At 40.9% G+C, this 23,393-nt stretch overlaps 1 protein-coding gene and 1 non-coding gene across 2 annotated transcripts in view; one reads left to right on the forward strand and one right to left on the reverse strand.

Moving 5' to 3' along the window:
- Positions 1-3,488: 3,488 nt before the first annotated feature.
- MAOB (monoamine oxidase B) overlaps positions 3,489-23,393 on the reverse strand; it is a 91,030-nt gene continuing 71,125 nt past the window's right edge. Inside the window, exons 6-15 of the mRNA XM_006213398.3 lie at positions 21,978-22,119; positions 20,572-20,721; positions 19,457-19,616; positions 14,657-14,753; positions 13,182-13,235; positions 10,754-10,811; positions 6,990-7,087; positions 6,271-6,382; positions 5,553-5,615; positions 3,489-4,497 (exon numbers count right to left, since the gene is read on the reverse strand). Of these exons, the coding sequence (XP_006213460.1) occupies positions 4,345-4,497; positions 5,553-5,615; positions 6,271-6,382; positions 6,990-7,087; positions 10,754-10,811; positions 13,182-13,235; positions 14,657-14,753; positions 19,457-19,616; positions 20,572-20,721; positions 21,978-22,119 (1,087 nt within the window). The 3' untranslated portion in view covers positions 3,489-4,344. The remainder of the gene's footprint in view (positions 4,498-5,552; positions 5,616-6,270; positions 6,383-6,989; positions 7,088-10,753; positions 10,812-13,181; positions 13,236-14,656; positions 14,754-19,456; positions 19,617-20,571; positions 20,722-21,977; positions 22,120-23,393) is intronic.
- On the forward strand, positions 15,941-16,012 carry TRNAA-AGC (transfer RNA alanine (anticodon AGC)). The gene has a single exon. It is a non-coding gene; the product is annotated as a tRNA-Ala (tRNA).

Genomic DNA, 23,393 nt, shown 5'->3' on the forward strand with positions numbered 1-23,393 from the left:
TTTCCCTCCAGTAACCATAAGTTTGTTTTCTATGTCTGTGAGTCTCTCTGTGTTTTATAAAAAAAGAGATGGTCATTGGGGAGAGGCCTGTAATGGCTAGAGCCCCCTCTGTGTGCCTTGTTCCTATACTGCTCCTTTCATGGCCTACTTTGTCTTTGCTTACGTAGCACCTGTGGCATTGGGCACCTAAAATAAAGGAAGTTCAGGGATGCAGGGAGTTGGCAGGGAGGCTCTTATTTCACTTAAAGACACATTTATTTCCTGGTTTTAACATTCTAAGCAGCTTTTAGAAGACATTATTTTGAAGACAGTTCTGTCCTTGGAGTGCTTCTAAAACATACAGGGTCAACATCATCACTGAGCTTTGCCCTCCAGAAGGAGTTATATTTATTGAAACCCAGCCTTGCCCTTAGACTAAGAGTCTGAGCATTTGGCAGCACCAGAGATCAAACAGCAGAAGAGGAGAAGAGCAGGTAGAGGACTAGGCCAGAAAGGAGGGATGGGCTGTGGGGCTGAGGGGCTTCGAGGCCAGGCCATCTGAGACCCTGAGACAGCTGGGTCTCCCTCTCACTGCCCCTACAAGACTCCAGGACTTTTTCCTTGATTTCCTAAAACCCAATGATAACATTTTTTTTTTCGGGGAGGATAATTAGGTCTATTTATTTTTTAAATGGAGGTGCTGGGAATTGAACCCAGGACCTCACTCATGCTAGGCAGGCGCTCTACCACTGAGCTATGAGCTCTACTACTGAAAACATGTTGACAGCAGGTTAAGGAAGTGATCTCAGGGAGCAGAAGTGGGATCAGGAAGAGTGAAATAGGGCAGGGGGAAAAGCCAAGGGGAAGTTGTTCGGGGAGGAGGAGAGGGTAATAGCTCAATAGTAGAGCACATGCTTAGCATGCATGAGGTCCTGGTTTCAATGCCTGCCCGCTCCCCAGAAGAAAAAGAGTTATAAAACTGGTCACTGCTGTGGGCTACCGTGGCTTAGTGTGGCCAGGGACCCTCTGAGGAGCCATGCACAATGCATCTCAGAAAGGTGTATTTATCTCCCATTGGTCAAATTCTCCTGGAGAGTGAAATTAATGACATTTTTAAAGCCCTTGTCTGAGGTTCTGCTTTTTGAGGAGGACCCAGCCTACGACACCCATGCCTTCCAATCAAGATAGCCTTTATTTAGTCAAGCAGTTCTTATGACCCAAGAAACATGTCTCACACTTTAATCTGTTGAATTAATGCATACTTTTCATAGAGCAGCACCGTTTCCTTCTATTCCAAGTCTTTCATGAGCATCTTCTTTTCACACCGACATAGCCGAGTAGCTAAAAGAGAATGGAGGCAGAGAGCAACAGGTCTCTGAGAAAGACTCAACTCCACCTGTCTAAGCCCTGTTGTACCTTTGAACTAGTGATTCAGCCTACCCTGAAGCATAATAGTTGGTGAATAGCACTTGGCTAAGACCTTCACAGAGAAGGTCTATGAACATACTTGCCTTCTTTTCAATCTGCCAAATTAAACTCTCCATGTAAAGCTTAGATGTGTGGGTCTTTCCAAATCATCCCAGTAATTCTATCATACACCCTCAATTGAGAATCATTGCTTGAATCTCATCACCTGCCCAAACAAACAAACAAAAACTGGATCCAACCAGTTATTAGTGCTACTTCAACTAAAATATAGTCAAGAAGACATTTGATACTTTCAAAATGAATATGAGGAAAAATGAAAATTAGCTTTCTGCAAAAGAAGGCTAGATACCTTCTTTTTAAAAAGAGTAGGTATAATGGGATTGTCAAATCCAGACTTATAATGAAAATTACAGGAATCTATTCATTTATTTTTGAGACATTATGATGCTTTAGGCACCATAAGAGATAAGAAAGATGAACATTAAAAAATGAATAGAAGACAGCCTCTGTTCTAAAAAACAGGTGACAATAACACCAGTTCACTGAACAAGATGTATAGAAATCACAACTTTATCTTCCATTGTTCATTCAAACCTGTTCAGTGAGGGAAGTTTCTGCCCTCCTTATTGAAAAACCCTGGCAGGTCTATGACTCTATCAATCACTCTTAAATTAGAGCCAATCCTAAGGTTTTTTTCTTAAGTCACAAGGCACGGCTTCAATTCAATAGTTTGAATGTCTAATATTGTGGAATAATCAAATCTCCAAACTCGATTTAGAGTTCGGATTTCTCCCCTCTTGCACTTAGGACCAGCTTCAGGGGCTGTTGCGCCATCTTGCAAGAGCCTGTGGTTAACTCTTCCCCTCCTTCTTTACTCCTTGCTTAGCTTGCCAACTGTGAATCTGGGATTTCATGGATTGGGTGTAGAAAGGGAGGAGGGAAAGGGGCTCCTGAATATTCCTACTTGACTGGTTCTCTTATGACATAGTTTTATATGCTCTGGGCCTGGCTGTTATGAGAACTGATTCTTTCTTGGATTTACCTTGGTAGCTAATAGCTAATGTAACTCGGCATCACATACCATGTCATTTAACAAGATGGCACAATTGCAATATCATACGGTAAGTGCAGGATGAGAGGTCTAGGCACGTGGCATTGGGAGAACAAAGAAAAGGGCTCCCTGGCCCAGTTGGAGGATGAGTGGTCCAGGAGATTCCCGGAGAAGGCAATTCTTTGACTCTTTCTTACTAGCTGTGTTGGAGTTAGTTAGCAGTATGATGACTCTCGGGGTGTGGCGCACTGTTTCAGAAGGGTGCATGATCACGTAGACACTTCTCTGCCAAATACATTATATTCCTAGCCAGATTCAAAAAACAAAATGGCTACAGAAGTCTTAGTGTGTTCTTTAATTTCCTCATTTAGTCTCTCAAGTTCCTACAAATTCATGAATGTAAATGTCACTGTAAAATCAGAAATACTATTATTGATTGACCCTGGGAGATTTCTTAAATTTCATTTATGCTGAGAAACATAACCTTCATTTTCTAAAGGAGCATGTGAGAATGGTCACTTGTGGATTTAAAATATCTCCTGATAAAAACTGACCTTGGGAGTTGAGAGGTATGAGTACTTTGAAATGATGATCTCATTTAAAAAGTAGTTCAAATAGGATTTAATGGACTGTGAAACTGTAGTTTTAAATGAATAAATGTACCTAGTAAAAAGCTTTGCACCAATAAGGAATATGAAAGGTCAACTGAAATATTATAATTATCTTAATAGTTAAAGCATCTTGCTTATTAATATGTCAATTATTTTGACAGCCTATTTTGGCGGAGGGCAGTGAAAGCAAGGAATCTTGTCTTTTAGCATCCTTATCATATCATTACAAATCATTTCCCAAGTGCTCACACAGAGGCCACCCATAATGGGTCACACAATCAAAATGCACGCATCATCTGAGCTCCAAGGAAATTTTGACTAAATGATTTTAAGCCACAATTATATACTTAACACTGGATCTTGATTTGATCTGTTAAAACCTTGAAAGTCATTACCTTCAAAAGAAAAGACAACAGACATCTGGTCAATCAACTTTATTTTTAATTATTCGAAACGTGTACTGATCTTTGTATCCAGACACAAGGCAGGGTACAAAAGGAAGAAAAGACAAGATTCCTACCATCAAAAAAAATAAAATAAAATGAGCAGAAGACACACTGCACAAGACAGTAAGACTTAAGGATATATACTGAGTAGCATCTGAGTAGTGCAGAATGACTTAGTAAACCCGCACAAGGGGACACCATCGGCGACCATGGCAAGGAGGGGAGGAGGGTGATTGGGAAATTCATCCTAGGAGACGGGAAAAGCAGTGGACCTGTGTTCTAGTCCCCCAAATATCAGTGGCTTATTGTGGACATTGAGCAATTAAGTTCCACCTTTCTCAGCTTCAGTTTGCTCAGCTCTAAAATAGAAAGTAAGGACTAGGTGGTCTTTAAGGTCTTCCAGCTATAACAATACAGGATTCGAAGGACAAATGCAGAGAACTTGGAAGATGTGGACATTACAGGTAATAAGAAGGACAAGCACAAAGCAACAGAGGTGGGAAAAAACTAGATTTTTTGTGTGCATGGGCAAGGTGTATGGGAGGACAGCAAGGACCTTAACTAGCCTATTTAACTACTGTAAAGATTCTGGGGCCAGTAAACTTGGAAATGGGTGAGACAGAGTGCTAGGCTGGGTAAGAGACAATACTCAGGGATCAAAACGGAGAAAGAGATAGTGTGTTTCCTGTGGTCGGAAGTCTGACTTATCTCCACGCCCCCACCTCACTCTACATTCTTTGTGTCTTCATGGAACTTTATTACAACTCTTTCCCCAAACCCACACACCAAGTAGAATAAGAAGAGACTGTGGCTACAGATGCCCCCCAATTTAGATTCTCACAAGTAGCCCCCTTTTGTGGGCCAGGTAGCCAAGAGCAGCTGCGGAAACGATGGTGGTCAATCCAATCAGCCTCAGCAGGCCCGGCACGGAGGGCAAATGTCTCTCCAAGAAGGTCGTGGTAATGGGCTTCGCAGGGACATCCTGGGTTCAGAGAACATTTGGTGTCAGTACAGGGCTTGTGCATTTTGCTCCAGAAAGTGTATTTCCTCTGGTTCTCTGAACTTGACCCAGTCTGGCCAACCTCTAGGCCATTAAACAGAACACTCCCTTTGCTCATAACATTCATCTCCATTCCCCCTTGGCTCCGTACTTGACTCATTCTGACTACTAACTTCAAGTCTCAGTTTACACCTCACTTCCTCCGAGAGCCTTTCCAGCCTCCCCAAGCTAAGTTGACTCCCTCTTTTTACATTCTCAGTGTGTCTCATCTTCACCGCCCTCATGCTTTGGGGTGATCATCTGTTCTCCCCACCACACGCTGAGCTCTGTGAAAGCACTGCTGTACCATTATCCCAGCGGCTGATGCACAGCAGGTGCACAATAAGTATGTGTTGAGTGAATGAATCTGTGGTCCACTCACTCCTCAGTCCCATCTGTGCTGGAAGCACTAAAGAGAATGCCTTTGGAGTGGCAGGGCTGTTCTTTTTGACTTCACACCTGATAGATGAATAACTTTGACCTTTTAGACCTTTGTCCTTCACAGTACATTTCACTCTATCTCTCTGTATCTTTCCTTCCAGTCAGGAACATTTCCTGGGGTTTTATTACAAAATGATAGGTATATTGAAAATGCATTTTTAATTGAAATCTGCTCTGTTTCATTCTACCCCCTTACCCCTAGCCAGGGGATGCTGACATATCTTCCTTTCATTTCCTCCTTCCTAGCACCAGGTTAGAAATTTATTCAACAGGCATTTATTGAGTTCTTAATATGTCTAGAACTCTCTGAATAATGTCTCGTCTGACCAAAAAATAATTTATTTTTCCTTAATAATCTGCAATGGATGTGACAGCTACAAATTTATCAAAGTTCTTCTAAATCTCTCACCTGTCCCCTAACCCATGGCATCTTTTTAAACATTCATGGGTTGAATCACTTAGAGAAAGGTATGTGAACAGATACAAGCATGTTCAATTCGCGAATAATTGTTTTTAGAGGAAAGAAATTTAAATTCATGAAATAAAATATAACCTACCACAGACTCAGGTTCAGGCTGCCAGATTTCATCTTCTGGGATCTTCCCCATGGCATGCAGGATCTGAAAAAGAGCATCTCGGTGAATAAGAAAAATGACACCATCTTTCACCTAATCTTCTCCTTAAATAAAAGACTATCAATGTCTTTTGGGCTATCCATCAAAAACACCAGGGTAAAAGCCACTGAACCTTTAAAAGGATCCAAAAGGTCTTTCATCTCTGGCATAAGGGTTCAATCATTAGGCTCACCATGAATTTTAGGAGCTGTGAACATGCCTTAATAAGGATGAGATCGGGGGTGGGGGTATAGCTCATGGTGGAGCACATGCCTGGCATGAATGAGGTCCTAGGTTCAATCCGTTAAGGAAAAAAAAATCAATAAAAAGTAGAGATGACATCAGAGAAATTGCTGGAAAATATATAAATGAGTTCTGAGTCCTAGTAGAAACATGTTTGGTTCTGTAATATCAGACCTAGCTTATCTCTAAGTATAGCCACGGCCGTCTTTTGCCCCATGGCCTCTTTACCTTGGGTGACAGGTTAGGTATTTTCATTGTTAGTTTTGGGTTGAGGTGTTCACTTCACCTGACACTACTGTTAAAATGGTGTTTCATGGTCCTTCGGATGGGGGTTAATGGGAGTTGGCCTCCAGGATCTCAGACGGGTCAGGCCCGTGGCTTGTTTCCTTCCCCTCAGCCCATGACCCCCAGGCCCTACCTCCCGGGCTGCTCTCTCTCCGGCCTCCACCGCCCCCTCCATGTAGCCACTCCAGTGTGTGGCAGTCTCCGTGCCTGCGAAATAAATCCTGCCCACTGGCTGGCGTAGAACCCTTGAAACAAAAGCAAAGAAGTAAAAGTGGTCAGTCTCAGAGAGCCAGAGGAGAGCCTTCCCGCAAAGACCAAGGCTGGTCAATTTCTCTCCCACAAAGACCAAGGTGGATCAGTTTCTTCAGCCTGTAAACGTCAGGAAGCATGTTGGCAATTTTGGAATAATGTTTATAGGTTCCTCCAATTCTTGCATAGTCACAGACAAAATAAAATGAAAGCCAAAGCTCACTCCTGCACCAAGAGCTTACAGGTGAAGGAAGGGACGGACATCACTGGAGGTGAAATAAGTATTTGCCTCGAGTACATGAAGTGAGGGACTATACGTGCCCAGTCATGTACAGATCTTTCCATGGTTCACCAGCTTTGAGCAAGGAGACACATGCCCCCAGTTTCCCACCTGGTCATTCTACCACTGAACTTGCCACATCACTTCCTCTCACTGAGCAGAATTAGAATGACTTCCTTAGTGAGATTAACGAGATACAAAGGAAACTGGGGATTTGCTCAGCTTTTACAAGAAACAGGGGAGAAGAGCTACACGAACCTTCTTAGAATTAGGGACTCAAGTTCAGGGAATTTCAGTTAACACTGAGCACGCTTTGACTCTACCTGCCATACTGAGTCATGATCCCCGGGGGGAAGTAGGTGGTGTAGCAGCCCCCAGAGTACTGCTCCTCACACCAGTTCTTCTCTTCATAGTGCACCGGCTGCAAGGCAGAGTGACAAAAGCTCAAAGGAGATTCAAAAGGAAACGATTTAGTTCAGAATAAATCAAACACAGCCCCAATCAACTGGACAACCAATACATGTCTGAAATAGAGCCTTATCATTCTGATGTTTTTAGAGATACGACTTTGGGCAGGTAAATGCCCTTGCTAATAAACTTCTAAGAAATTCTGACTTAGAAAGTTTTCTCACTTGGTCCATTCATGTCTCAGGTACTGTTCATAAACTGTGATTGTCTAGCTCCATTTTTAAATTGGCCTTACCTATTAAGAAGTTTTTAGTGCCTAATGGTTTCAAGACAAGTTTAAAAAACTATTTATACTTATTAAAGTGGTCAAAGGAGGAAAAAAGCTGAACAACATGTCAGTTAAGGAAAAAGAATGACTAGATTCATGTTTTGCGGGGCAAGTCAACTTTGTTACGAGAAGCTAGACAAATGAATGTTTCATTAGAATGAATGTTTTTGGGGTGGGGGGTATAGCTCAGTGGTAGAGTGCATGCTTAGTATGCACAAGGTTCTGGGTTCAATCCCCAGCACCTCCATCAAAAAAATAATAAACAAACAAATAAATAAACCTAATTACCCCCCCACAAAAACAAAAACAATAAAGAATAAACAAAAAACATTTTTTTAAAAAGGAATGAATGTTTTTGTGGGATGTAGATGGTTTTGCTGACGGTGATACTTGCAAGCAGCTATTGGTCTGAAAAATGTTTTTGCCATGAATAGGAAAAAATTAGCTGAGATTTTGCAAAGTTCAAGCTCTTTATTAAAATAGCTGAACATAAGTGTTATCATTAAGCATTATTTTGAAAAAATAAAATCAACATGGCAAGTCTTAAGAGAAAAAGTGTAAAAGTAGATTTTGGAAAGATACTTTGTTTAAAAAATTTGCCAGAAGGAAATCTACTTCAGGATGACACCTACACCCCAATGTTCATAGCAGCACTATTTACAATAGCCAAAACATGGAAACAGCCTAAATGTCCATCAACAGGTGACTGGCTAAAGAAGAGGTGGTATATTTATACAATGGAATACTACTCAGCTATAAAAACTGACAACAGAATGCCATTTGCAGCAACATGGATGCTCCTGGAGAATGTCATTCTAAGTGAAGTAAGCCAGAAAGAGAAAGAAAAATACCATATGAGATCGCTCATATGTGGAATCGAATAAACAAAAACAAAAACAAACAAACAAACAAAAAGCATAAATACAGGACAGAAATAGACTCACAGACAGAGAATACAGACTTGTGGTTACCAGGGGGGTGGAGGGTGGGAAGGGATAGACTGGGATTTTAAAATTGTAGAATAGATAAACAAGATTACACTGTATAGCACAGGGAAATATACACAAAATGTTATGATAACCCACAGAGAAAAAAATGTGACAATGAGTGTGTATATGTCCATGAATGACTGAGGGATTGTGCTGGACACTGGAATTTGACACAGCATTGTAAAATGATTATAAATCAATAAAAAATGTTAAAAAAAATTTGCAGTCATATATGGGACTTCATAGAGTCATTTGTAATGCATCCAATTTACAAATCACAAGACCCCATCTGAAGGGTGTAAGTGGCTCCCGGCCTCTGGCGGTGATCCCATGTCTCATGCCCAGCCCTCTTCCTTTTCTGCATCTGAGGGCGACAACCACCTTGTGAGCATCCTTCTCTGCTGTTTCCAGCCAGCCAATCAGAAGAAAGGTTGGACTGCATCTTTTGCTTTCCTTTGCTCCCAGAACGCAAAACAACAGACACCAAAGCGAGAGTAAAGCTAGTACCTTTCTCAATGCCGAGAGCAAACAAGGGCAGGACCAACTCATTTTTATCATCAGCAATTAAGCGTCCATATTCTTCTTAGAAAAAGAGACTTTCTCACATTCAAAATGATCAACTTTTTTGGAACTTGAGAACAACTGTTTTTGCCTCCCAGTGGGGTTCCCCAGACAATCATCTCATAGGTTGTTGGAAGAACCTCAGTTACACACTGCCTCAGCCTGAGGGTGTCTCAGAACATAACTTCAAAAAAGCCGGAGTATTTAACAGGGTGGAATATCTTAAACAGCATTTACATTTTTTTTGAATTGAAGTAGAGTTGCTTTACAACATTGTATTCCTTTCTGGTATACAACATAGCGATTCAGTTATACATATAAATATTCTTTTTCATTATAGGTTATTACAAGCTATTGAACATAGTTCCCTGTGCTATACAGTAGGACCTTGCTGTTTATCCATTTTATATATAGTAGTTTGTATCTATTAATCTCATACTCTTAATTTGTCCATCCCTTCGCCCTTTCCCCTTGAGTCACCATAAGTTTGTTTTCTATGTCTGTGAATCTGTTTCTGTTTTGTAAATAAGTTCATTTGTGTCGTTTTTTTGGATTTCACATATAAGTAATATCATCATACAGTATTTTTCTTTCTCTTTCTGGCTTACTTCACTTAGTATGATAATTGAACAGCATTTTTAAACAAAAAAACCAGGCAGTTTTTGCAGCTGTGAAATGATGTATTTTTAATGTGTATGCGTGTTTGATCTTGCTACTTCCCTCATACTATCCTTGTGCCCAGAGGCTAAGCTTACACTTAAACTTGTGAAATGGCCTATGAAAGTGAAAAAAGAAACAAAACATCTTCCTGAGGATGATAATGTTTTTTTTCCCAAACTAATCAATTAGTCACTCTTGTTCATTTGCTGAGAAAGAATTCCCCAAATCCTCAAGAGCATGTGTTTCGCTTATCATGAGCACGGGGGAAATGGCTCTTGCTTGAAAAGGATGAACAAAAATGACAAATTCAAAAGCCACAACCACTTGACTAGGGAGCCACTGCAAAGTTGAGCGAAATAAGCGTTCAAGGAACGAGATGAAGCTCAACTAGGTCATGGCGTGCCCTGCAGAGATTTGGATTTAAGAGGCTTAGCAAGTTAAACACTCTTAGCCCCTTCATTAGACTTTTCTCGCGCTTTAGCTGCTCATTTGTACATTGGTCTCCATTGTCTTCAACTGCGTCACAGATAACTGGATTTAATCTTCGTTCTCAAAAGGTGATTGAATCCAGGTCAAAACATTAAAGACCCAGCAGTCTGGTGAATTTAACGAGAACATCGATCCTTCGTTTTCAATATTGATGAAGTGGTTGTGGATACTGGTTATTGAGCACATCTGGCCCTTTGACCATCACGGAATGCCCCCATCACACTGCCTTCCTACCCCGCCCATCCCGCCTTCAGCCTCCTGGTGTGGGGGAGGGGAACTACTCGTTCCACTTGAAGATCACAGCTTCCTCAGGCTACTTGCAAAAGTGCCTGGGAAATTCAGCCCACGGGGCTCAGCTTGAGCCCATCGGCATGTCTTTCCTGCTCCAGGAAGTGCTCTGAACTCGGGGACAGGATAGCACTACCTAAAACACAACAGTGTTGCAGGGTCCTGGGGCTGCCAGAGGCACAGCCAGGGCCCATATTCTCTGGGACAACTCATAAATTGGCCAGCTCAGCTGTGTAGACACTTTCGAGAGTGTATCAGGAAAAACATGAGCTCTAGCACCCCACTTGCATGAATCCATCCCTGCAAGACCTGGACAACAAAGCAAGATCTCTCTCCCTTAAAAAGGGTTGGGAAGCAGTCTGACCTTCAGAGCTTCTTGTGAGCCTAGGATTTTTGCGTAGAGCTCGCAAAGTTTCTTCAACCTATGGGAAGAGAAGAGGAAAAGAAAAAAAAGTGAAAATGAAGAAGGAAGAAAAAGTGCAAGATCCATAGTAGCCCCTCATTCAAAATGATTCCAAGCTATTGCATCCACTGGAAAGTTCATTGCAATTTTTCAGAACAAGGCGCTTTGTTCTAGTTCAAACACTGGAAATTGATGAGGTCACAAATAGTATTAAAGAAAAAAAGTGATGCATTGTCTGCATCACTGGGGGCACATGGCAATTTGTTCATTCACTCAAGAAAACATTGTGTACCTCTTGTCAACCTCCTAAGCACTGGAGAGTCTGGGAGGACCGAGACAGGATTCTTGCTCACTCCGCTTTCTCCCCCATCCCACTGAGAAGCGATGGGCAAAGTGGAGCAGGAAAAGCTTCAAATTTGGATTCTGCCTCTTGCATGCTGTGAGGGCTTGAGCAGGTTACTTAAGCTCTCTGACTTTTAGTTTTAGCAACAAGCTGGCATGAGGTTTTCACTAATGGTGGTAAAACTGTGTGGTCCCTGGACCTGCAGCAGCAGGTGCATCATCTGGGGAACTTGTTAGAAATGCAAATTCTCAGGCCCCGCCCCAGACCTGCCAATTCAGAGACAGCAGTGGCAGCAAAGGGTCTTCACAAACCTTCCAGGTGATTAAGTTTGTGAGCAGCTGATATAAGGCATAGAAAGTTCCCAATTCAATAACTCGTACATAGTAAATGCTCAATAAATGGTAGCTCTTAAGATATTTAGTTTTATGGGTGAATGGGATGTGAGCCAAAAGTTATAATTAGTCAATTAAAGTATAAGCTTATAGCCATTTCCATTCTGATTTTTATAGTATTGTTAAAGAGGATCTTACAGATGATTTAGAGTTAAGGCCAATGATTTTCAAAAGTATTATGATTTTAAATCCAGGAGCTCTTTCTACAAACAAAGGTATGTGAAAATGTCTATTTTCCCCTCGTTTCTCCCCTCTGTTCCATCCCTCCTTCTTCCCATCCTTTCTTCCTTCCTTCTTTCTTCCCATCCTCCCTCTCTCTCTCTCTTTTTTTCTTCTTAATTTGTATTTACATAAATGGACTAGTTTGGCATAAGTAGAGGAATGGTTCTACAGAGTAGAGAAAATTAAATTTAGGAATAGAACCAAATACATAAGGGAATTTAGAATCATAAAGATGGGCATTTAAAACCCATGACAAAAAAGACAGATTATTCAATAAAATGGCCCTCAGACAAATGGCTACCCGTGAAAGAAACAAAGCTGGACTCCTATGTGACTCCTTCAAAATATATTTCAGAAAGATCAAAGATTTACACATAATGGATGAAATCAGAAAAGTAATGAAAAAATGGATAATTTAGAAAATAATCTTGAAATAGAAAAGTCTTTTCTATGCCTGATAGACCCTTCAGAAGTGATGATTTTACAAACTGATAAACTTCATAAAAAGTTAACTTCATAATAAGTTAAAACTTCATAAAAAGTTAAAATCATATTGCAGTAGAAATATAATATACTATACAGTATATTATATTATATATATTATATACAGTATAAATATAATATAATATAAATGAAGAAGCCGTAAATATGCTCAAAAGATAAACTGGGAAAAGATCTGTCCCAGGCATTGTCCCAGGCACTGGAGATCCAGCAGTGAACGATCCAGACAAAACTTCCTACCTTCATGGATCTGAATATTCTAGTGGGGACATTGTTAGGTGAGTGGCCCAGTGACGCCTCCATAGCCCAGGGCCAAGTGCAGTGGTGGCAATAGTCACAAAGCAGCCTGCTAATGGGGAGAGGGGATGTGTCATAATGTAATTCAAGGGCTCTGAGTCGTGGTGTGGGAATAGAAAATTGGTAGCGGTGAATACGAATTACTGGGAGAAATTGCCCCCTGCAGAGAAACAAGCCCCTTTGTACCTGCAATCTGTCACTGTTACACATCATTCATGAAGGATGTACTGCACACTGCCCTGCAATGCAGTCATTTGTCTTCCTGGTTATCTCCTCCCCAAGTCAATTTTCAGCTCCTGGGCTGTATCCATTTTTGTATTCTCCATAGCTCTTTGCATGGTATCTTATGTACAATAAACTCAATAAATATTATTTTGAATACTTGGTTCTTAAGATACCAGCACTGCGTCTTTATACAAGACCCTTGTAAGTAACATCATGGACAGGTAGTGCTGGGAATACTCATCGTATTAAACAGTCTTTAAGTCAGAAAGTTCAATAAAGTTGAAAGTCTGTAGAAAGAAGCAAAGGAGGAAAGAAAGGGAGAGGGGGTGTGGAGAGGGGCAGGAAGAAAGGGGACAGAGGAAGGGAGGGAGAGAAGGAGGGAAGAAAGAAAACGCACTTTTTCCCTTACCTTTCATCTTTGGTAAGACGGGCCAGTTTTCTGGCTTTGTGGGAAAGGATAAACCTAAAATATACAAACAAGAGAAAGGGGGGAAATGAATGGCTGCTTTCCTCCTGGCCTCATTTCTACACCGACACATGTGCCTAGTGTACAAGTTAAAAGTCAACCAGAAGAAACAAATTATACACTGTCTAACTTTTGATGTTTTACTGTTTATGTGTTATATTCCTGACACTAAAAGATACCTTCTAGCTTCAGGGATTCGAGGGACTAAAAACAAATGACTGGCCATCATTTCTGCCTAGGGTGATACCATGAGTGACCCAACTCCCCCTACATGACTGGCGGTCAATAGGAATACATACTGGGTTTCAAATGCCTATCTAAGATATGTCTGAGACTTTCCAATTTCATCCAGCCCTTGCTCTTAGGATCTATCTTCATGGTGGCATCTCCCTGATGCCCAGCCTTCTAGAATCCACCTCCATTTCTAGCCCTATGCTTGCCTTCAACTTTACAACTGGCTTTGATCTCCCTGTTCTGACCCTTGGCTCTCTCTGAAATAAACTCATACATATTCTAAGGTCCATCTCAATTTTGGCTGTTTTGGGTAGCCACCCCTCTGCCTCTGGGCCAAGTTCTGGCCCCCATGACATCCCCATCTGCATTGGTCTTCCTTCCCAAGTTGCGAACTGGCCTGGTCTTAGCTCCTCTCTGGTGGGAACTGGAAAATCTCAGCTTTCCACATAAATACCATAGATGCCCACACAGCCTCCACAAGAAGCCTTCTTAATAAAACACCGTAAGTCAAATCTTCATATCATGTTTTCACAAAAAAATAGCTTACCAGAGTATGTCAACCCCTGGCACTAAACATGAAGCAAAACAAACAAACAAAATCTCATATAACAAATTTTAAAATATTATTGATTTTCTAATTCCTTTCCAAGTATTTATTCATTGGAAGACATTATTTTTTTAAGCAATGTTTTTTTCTACTGCTGGATTTGGAGAATGATGGTGATGGATACAAAAAAAAATTATTGAATATTCTTTTTTATGGCTGAGTAGTATTCCTATATATAATATATATACCAATCTTCTTTATTCATTCATCTGTTGATGGACATTTAGGTTGTTTACATGTCTTAGATTTGCAGATACTAACTACTATATATAAAATGGACAAACAACAAGGTTGTACTGGATAGCACAGAGAACTATATTCAATATCTTATAATAACCTATAATGAAAAAGGATATGAAAAAGAGTGTGTGTGTATATATATATATATATATATATATATATATATATATATATAAATGAATCATTATGCTGTTTACCAGAAACTAACACAACATTGTAAATCAACTATGCTTCAATTTTAAAAAATGATTGAACCAAGTTTGGGGCACATTTATGAATAGCATGGGATACACTGTCAACATAAACTATCACCCACACCACCACAACCATGCCTTACCCCATTATGGCAGCATAAGTTCCATCAGGTTTGGTATCATCCAACGTGTAGGCAACTGCAGCTTCTTCTCCTTCAATAATCATGGTTCCACAGTAATCTTGGAGAAGAGCAAAATGGAAAATGATATTCATCACCCTATCAAGTTACCCAAAACAGTTGCAATGAAGCACACCTTTTGCAACTTGAGAAGCCCAAAGGCTAAAAGTAAGCTAATATATTCAAAATATATGCAGGCAAACCAAACTGAAAGTCAAAAGGAAGGCTAAGTAGCCAGCATTGTGAAAAGCTCAAACTGTAAGCCCCTCTCTGCAAAGAAGCAATGTGATATTATGAATTAATCCAGGCCACCATTTCATGAAATCTTGTTTTCCTTGCCATTGATAAGCATGTCCCCTTTTTCCTCTTTCACAAGAAATCAGATAAAACCAAAGATGTGTAAAAGAAACGCTAGCCCATTCCTGCAAAATCGGAGGGACTGAACATTCACATTTTATGAGGAGCCACCTGTTCTTTGCTAACTAGATCTTGATTAGCTGAAGACAGGGCAGAGAGGACATGGATAATTCAAATGCAGAATCCCAAACCCTTATTTCAAACAGGACCTACAGAACAACTTGGGAAACAATTTCAGCTCATTCTGGACAAAAGCGCCCCTCTCATTCCCCTCCAGAACAAAATACATGTCATTTCAACAAAAGAATGCGACCGAGCAATGGCGAAAATGTCAGGGCAGAATTTGAAATGCTGTAAGAATATGCTACTACAGTGTATCACTCCTCTTGCTCTACCGTTTACTTGCAGATCGAGGTTGTTTGAACAAAATTATGGCGGAAGACCTTGGAATAAATGTTGTATAGAAAATCCAGTGAGAGGGTTTCAAAATGAGGAGGAAAGAACAGAGAAAGAACTTGGAGGGCACGCACTGCCCCGATCTGTATGTGAGCAGACGCACCCGTCTGGTTTCTACCTGCACTTCCTTCTCTCTCTCTCTCTCCTCCCACGACCCTCCCCACTTCACATTCCTGAGAATCAATGCCCTAGTTAGCCACTGGATGGAGGGGCAGTTGCATGTTCCTCAGGTGTACTGGGGCTAGGAAAAATCATTGAGAAAAACATAATGAAATATGGGAAGAAGAAATGGTTAACGTCTGTCCAAGAGCTCAAGAAGATTTAAGAATACAAGGGAAACAGCTAAGGAATCACTTTGTAATAAGAAGACAAGCAAGAGAGGAGACAAATGGGACAGGATGTGGTAGGAGAAGAGAGCAAGCGGCATGGGGGTGAGGGGGTGTAGCTCAGTGGTAGAGCGTGTGCTTAGCATGCACAAGGTCCTGGGTTCAACCCCCAGTACCTCCATTAAATAAATAAATGAACCTAATTACCTCCCTTTCCAAAATTTAAAAAAAGCAAGGGTACACTGGTCACGTGGGGGTCAGCTGGACCAGACAGAGGGCTCCTGGAGGACACCAGGTTGGCTGGGGTGAAGGCCCTGCTTTCTGGGTGGAGGGGCTCCTTGGACACTTCCTTCACAGAGCAAAGATGACCTCGGCATCACGCAGCTGCACTGGGCGGAAGTGAAGGAGCAAGGGGCAGAGAGAAGCATCCTGTTCATGCCAGGACAAACCATGTGGCATCAGTAGCACCTCTATCATTTGTAGGTAGAAAGCTCAGGAGCTCCGCCCATGCACAAAGGACTTCTGGTTACCTTGGTCCTGCCTCACTCTTAGAAGACATCTAACAAAGACTTTCAGCAAAAGAAGAAAAGACAAACGAAGAAACAAGCTAACAACAAACAAACAAAGGAACTCTCGGGGTGGGGGGGGCACAAAAAGTAGGAGAAATGTTCCCAAAAGTGGCAAGTGACATCCTGAGGGAGAAAAGAGAAGATATTGTAGCTATGGGAGGCGATAAAGAGGAATATTCAGGATAAAATAATTCAATAGAAGTGTCTTGAGTGTGGGAGTGTGGAAGGAGGAGTTCCGAGAAAATGATCACATTCATCTAGAAGAATAATTGACATTTACCAAGGACAAAATTACAAGAAAAGAATATCCTACCAGATATCAAACATATTGTAAAGTCACAGGGATTCACATAGTAGAGTGTTACCATAGGATTCGATACTAGAAATCTGTGTTCTCCAAAGTAGGGTGCACACACCTAGATTACACATCTAGATAGTGGAGAAAGACATCAGAAATTCTTATTTTTCAATTTCAGCTATTCAAAAGTGTCCAGTATGTTTTGTAATAAAAACATTGTATCCAGTAGTCCATGTGCATAGTTTACAAATAAATATATTCAGTGGTAGTTGATGTTTAATTTTTAACACATAGGGCTATAAAAAAACATTTGGAGTCCAGTAACAAAGAACAGTGGAAAAGAATTTTTGGTCCAGAAAAGCCCCATGTATATATATTTCATAGTAGGATGAAATCAGCATAAACAATTTTTTAAAAACTGGTACACTGGGAAAAAATATTTGCAACATATACAGAAAAAAATGTAAAGAGCACAGGATAAACAGATAATTTACAGAATGATTTAATATAACTCCGAAGCCTTATTAATGATGAAACTTACAAATGAGACATAAGTGGTATATTTTCCCCTACTGACTGGCAGAAAGTTAAAAAATATTATTAGCTGGTCTACCCAAGTCAGTTGACTTCGTAATTTCACTTTAACAAATTTATCAAAAAAAGAAAAATGCTCCCATACAAATCTGCAGAGCTATAAGAAGGAAGCTGTTTATTGCAGTGTAGTGTATAAGAGCAAAAACTTGGAAACAAATGAAACACCTATCATAAGCACAGCTACTGGGTACATTTTCATGGAGCCTACAGTGAAATACTGTTTATTCAATTGTCGAAATGAGGGGGATTAAAATGTAACTGATGTGGAGAAATATCTATAGCTTACCGCTAATAATAGCAAAGAGCAAACTTCAGCATAATGTGTATTTTTTAAAAAATAGTGGTTTGGGGAAAATATATAACATTTATTTAAAATTATATTTTCACATCAATGTTATACATATTCTTCAATATACATTGAAAGTCTATATATTTCAATATAGATGTACAATATATTTAATTTTTTAAAAACTTTTAAACTTTTTTTTAAATTTTATTTTTAAAATTTTATTTTTGGGGCGAGGTAATTAGGTTTATTTATTTTTAAGGGAGGTACTGGGGATTGAGCCCAGGACCTCAAGCATGCTAAGCAGGCACTCTACCACTGAGCTATACCCTCCTCCCTCAATATATTTAAAGTATCACTTATGTCTACGATGAATCTCTAAAGATAACAAACTTACACTTTCAACAGTGATTCCCTGGGCAGGGGGAGGCGTGGCAATAGGTGAGGGACCTTTTTCATACACTTCTATATTTTGAAAGTTTTAGAGTGAACAAGTTTACTTCTGTAATTTTTTTTTTTAAAAAGGAGGCACCACATTGGATGTGAGTTTGGGAGCCCTCCCCTGTGTTTCTATAATAGCCTGGGTGCTGCCAACAGTGTACTCAGCACATTGTAATGCAATTATTAGTTTACATGGACGTCTTCCCACAAAGTCTGGATTTTCTGGGCAAGGAAATATGCCTTTGAATCCCCAAGGTTGTACAATAGGTACTCAATAATGGTTAGTTGCAGAAATACATTAATATAGTAACACAAAAGAAACTGAAAATGCTATGGGGGAGGTTCTGACATCCTCAGTAATTTTTAGAGCATAATTCAAGGCCCATAATAAGGATCAAGTCAGACCCAACCTTTTGCGAGTGGAGAACTTGGGTTTTCTTTTTGACGCTACTGCCTAACAGTGAACTTGCCAGGCACACAGCAGCCCTAAGCTAAAGATTTGCTAACTTGAAGGAAAGCTAGAGGTATTTTCCACAAATAAAGGCGTTCTGAGTCATTAAAAGAAAACATCTCTATTCCAAGGTCCTAAACCTTATCTACTTGCCAGCACCCAGCTGCCTCAAACGGGTGACCTGGGTCACGCGAGGAAGCAAGTCCTTCATGGTGGGTCACTGCCCTGTCCTTTGCAAAAGGTAGATTACTTGTTCAATGGATGCACCAATCCAATAACCGTCCTAAACAGAATTTCCTGCAAAGGTGGAGAATTAGGAGGCTGCCATGTGGCAGAAAAGGGTAGGTAAGAATATGAAACCTTCCTCCCTTTGCCTCCAGCACAACTTTCCTCTTCTCTCTGCCATCTGGTTCCTCATTTCAGTGCATCTTTCCCTTCGCCCTCAGTCCCAGCTACTGACTGTTCTTACACGGTCCCCTCTTGGAAGAAAAGTAGATGTGATGAGAGTAAATATGGTAAGACTCTAGCACTGTGCTGTCTAATATAGTAGCCATTAGCCACATCTGGCTGTTTACATTTGAATTTAAAGCAATTCAAATGAAATAAAATGGAAAAATTCAGATTCTCAGTCTCACTCATCACATTTCAAGTGTTCATGACTCACACACGTGTTCAGAATCCACACCTTTGTGAATGGCTTTATAAATTCATACTTTAAAAACCTGTATTAGAAAATGTTAATAACTCATTTTCACAAGATTTTGTGAAAGAGTTAAGTAAACTTTATATTGAATTATAGAAAGAGTTGATCATATTCTAAAGGGAAGTTAATTCCATGAGTTTGTGTCAATGTACTTTATTTGATGGAACTGTACTTAGAACCTGGATGAATGTCTGATATCCAGCATTCTAAGAAAAACAGTTACATGCAAATACGTGACTTTGCACCAAGTTTCTTGGATCTTCTGCCAAAGAAAAGGACTCACCCTTTTTCCTCCAGAAGGGCTCTTCGTAATAAACTATACACTTGATGACTGAACCCAAGGGCACACGAGTGATCAGCTGATTTCTCATCATTGGCAGAGGAGGATTGAAATGAATCTTCATGCTCAGAACAGGAGGAACAGCGCTAATCACGTACTTAGCCTGGAAGGAAAACAGCAGGGTTAAACATTGTTGGGTTGTTTTTACTTTTTTCCTAATGTTTCTTCCTTATTTTACCCTTGTCCCTCATTCAATCTCTTCTTAACAGAGAAACCAGAAGAGTCTTATTAAAATCAAAATGAGCTTTTATTGTTCCCTAGTTCAAAACTGCCAATGACTTCCTATCACACTTGGAATCAAAGCCAAGTTCCTTACAGTGACTTTCAAGGTCATCCATGAAAGGTACCCCTGTCACATCTCTCATCGCATCTTCTGCTACTCTCCCCCTCAATCCTCTTAATTTCACCATTTTGACTGCCTTGCTGTTACTTCATCATGCCAAGCTTGCTCCTGCCTCAGGGCCTTTGCACTGGCTGGCTGCTCAGTCAACCTGAAAAACGATTCCCCAGAGAGCCATATGGCTCAATCCCTCACCTCTTTGGGTTCTGGACTCAAGCTTCAGACTTCCTTGATGACCTTATTTAAAATTGCATGACCAATTGTCCCATCCCACTTTCTGGTACACCCCTCCCTCTTCCTTATCACGATCTCGCATAGTCAGTATTTGAACTACATATTTGATTATGACTTTTTGCCTTCACTAGAATGTAAGTTACATGAAAGCAAAGAATTTATCTGTTTTGTTCACTGCTGTGTTCCCACCTCCTAGAATAATGCCAAGCACATAGGAGGCACTTGATATTTATCAAATAAATTTTTTTTTTGGTTTTCTACTTATATAGGAGCCCAATACAGAGGGGCGATAATAATATTATTTTTATAGATTTATTTTATAAATATATATATGTTCTCTTTCCCTTCCTTTCAGATAGAGGCAGCTTTTGCACTTTTGGCCAAGGCTTTGTCTGGGAAGTCTGGAATATTCTCAGCTTTACTTAAGCTCTGGTTATCTGTGGGACTCTGGCTTCTTCCCCCCAGTTTTGAGGCTCTTGGTTACCTCATACACCTCATGGTTGAGGGTCTCCACCAAGACGTGTTCTCCTGTCTGGTCAATGTGGATCACAGGCCGCTCCAACTTGACTCGGTCTCCAAGGAGGTCCATAATCCGTTCGCTCACTTGACCCGATCCACCCACAAATTTCCTCTCCTGGAAAGAAAAAAGGACTCCAGAGGTGGGTAGGGAATATAGGAAGGGATATGAAGTGCTAAGTTGCTAGTTTTCCGCACGTATCTTTACTGTGCGATGGATACGATTTCATTTGGCGCTTGGGAATGGCGTCTTTCACCATTGTTTTCTAACGAATGCTGGCTGGCTTTCGACAAAGTTACAGGTTTTCTAACAGTCACCTTCCAGGTTATGTTCTTGTGGCTTCTCAGGCTCCAAACTCCACTGTGTATCCTCTCCTCAGCCTGACCCCCATGTCCCACCTGCCTGGCCACTGCCCCTGCTCCGCGTCCTACCCACATCCTTTGGTTGGGTTGCCAAGTCTGGTGAGGCGCTCCTTAGAGCTGGACCAGCCCTTGTGTGAGCACATCTAGACCTGTTTCCCCTTTCCTTGTGACTCAGGCTCAGAACCTCACTGGCCCACCCACCCCCAGGCCCACCTACTCCCCGTGGCAGGCTAGCTGTCTCACCCTGGGCCAGGTACCTGCTCTTTCTGCAGGCCAATGAGGTCATTTCACCTCACTGCACCCACCTAACCCAAGCCCTGCTAAAGCTGCCAAATGTTCCGCAGGGTCATGTGCACGGTGGAACTGACTGCCTCCTAAATTTTCAGCTCAGTTAATTTTGAAAAAGATGGCTTCAAATAGGTCTACGAGGAAGGAGGTCATGGAGAAGGAGGAAGAAAAGGGTGCAGGGGAGGAGAAGAAGGAGGGCGATGGAAGGAGAAGGAGGATGGGGAGGAAAGGAAAATGACTATCAAGCAGATTATCTAAGAACTCGAATCCATCTCCTACTGTGCCTAGCACAGTGCCTTCCACGAGGCTGGTGCTCAGGAAGCAGGCAATGAATGAATGAAGCAATGAATGAATGACTTCCATGTGGTGTGTGTGTTTTAAATTAAAAATGCTTTTCAGACTTTCTCTGCTGGGTTTTCTGAGAAGTACTCAGTTTTGTTCATCCAATGGTCTCTTACAAATTTACCCAATAAAAATCGGATGTATAGCCAAATGGAAAATTGCAAAAGTACAGAAAAAGAGACAAGTCTAATCTTCAAATGACATTGGCCACTGGGTTGTCACATGGGGTACCTAACAACAGGCTGTCCCTTTCAAAAGTCACTTGGAGCTGCTACGATTAAGCTCTAAAAGCCACAAGCCTGCCATCACAAAGAATGATGCCAATCTTTCATTTAGGCAGTGGTGGATTTCAGTAGGAACGGTGTGGGTATGAATGGGTACCTGCCCTCCATTGGCTGTTGAGATGATCCTGGTCGTGCCCCCACACTGCTTCACATACCACAGGAACCAGAGAGCAGAGACCTCATGGGTCTCCGCAGTGACACACAGGTTCACAAAGAGAGTAGCAAGATCCTTCGTAGATCTGCTCAGGAAGAAATGAGAGCAAAATTGGCAAATGCAGGAGAGCATCTTCTTCAGTCTCTGGAAATTATTCAAGCAATAAACTTACTTGGCTACGTGGAGTACAATTTGGCAAGTTGCAGAAAACTGTCACTAGAATCGAATATTATAATACATGATATCAGAAATTTGGGGAATATGAGATTTCTTTTCCCCTTAATCAAAATGCCTAACCCAGAATCAGCTTGTATCTCATACTTTGTGCTGTTCTGATTTCTCCTCACACACTTGCTACTCTTCGAGTGATCCCCATCTTAGTAACAGGCATCACCATTCACCCAATTGCTAAGGCCAGTACTCCAGAAATCAACCTTGATTTCTCTTTCCATCACTCTCCCCGCATCCAATCCATGAGGAAGTCCTGTTGTCTCTCACCACATCACTCCATCTTCATCATCACCAATTTCACATCATCTCTTGCCAGGATTATTGCAATGATTTCCTCCAGATTGGTCTCTCTGAATCCACTTGTCCCCACAGGATATCTATCTACCACACTTGAAAGCAAAAGCTTTTTATCACCCTCCCCTCTATCCATTGTGCTCTTTCTAAAGTGTAAATCAAGTCATGTTATTCCCTTGCTTGAAACACTCCAGTGGCATCCTAGCAAAACCGGAATAAGATTCAGATCTTTCACCATGGCCTCCAAAGTCCTAACTGATCTAGCCCATGCCTACTTTTTCTATCTCATCCTGTATCTTCTCTGCTTATTCTAATGGCTCCTCAGAAAGATGAACTTTTACATGTCTACAAAAATCAACACCAGCTTCCACATTCCCAGCACCCTGGCATTTTCTATCGTTTTGCCATAGAACAGTATTTTTAACACTCTTTTCACTGTCTTGAATGATCTTAATTATTGGTTTATTATTTTTTCTTGCTGTTGCCCCCACTAGAATACCAACCAGTAAGGCAGTGATCTTAAGTTTCTTGCTCATCATAGTGTCTTCTTTAATAAAATAGTATCGGGCATACGGTAAGCATTTAATAAATTACTTGTTAGATAACCGAATGAATACATGAGTAATGAGAAATATCAATTAAATATTACTTTTAAGTGATCCATAATATACAAAGGATATGCTAGGTGCTGTACCACGCCCAGAATTAGTCACAGTTATCTCTTCAGTTATGATAACCTAATGGGAGATCAGCTCAAAGAATGGATGAGAGAGAAAAGTGATGAACAGAGTAGAGATGAGCAAACTTTTGCTTGAGGTTGGCAGGTAAATGGCG

Source organism: Vicugna pacos, chromosome X (genome assembly GCF_048564905.1).
Source record: "Vicugna pacos chromosome X, VicPac4, whole genome shotgun sequence".
Lineage (NCBI taxonomy): Eukaryota > Metazoa > Chordata > Mammalia > Artiodactyla > Camelidae > Vicugna > Vicugna pacos.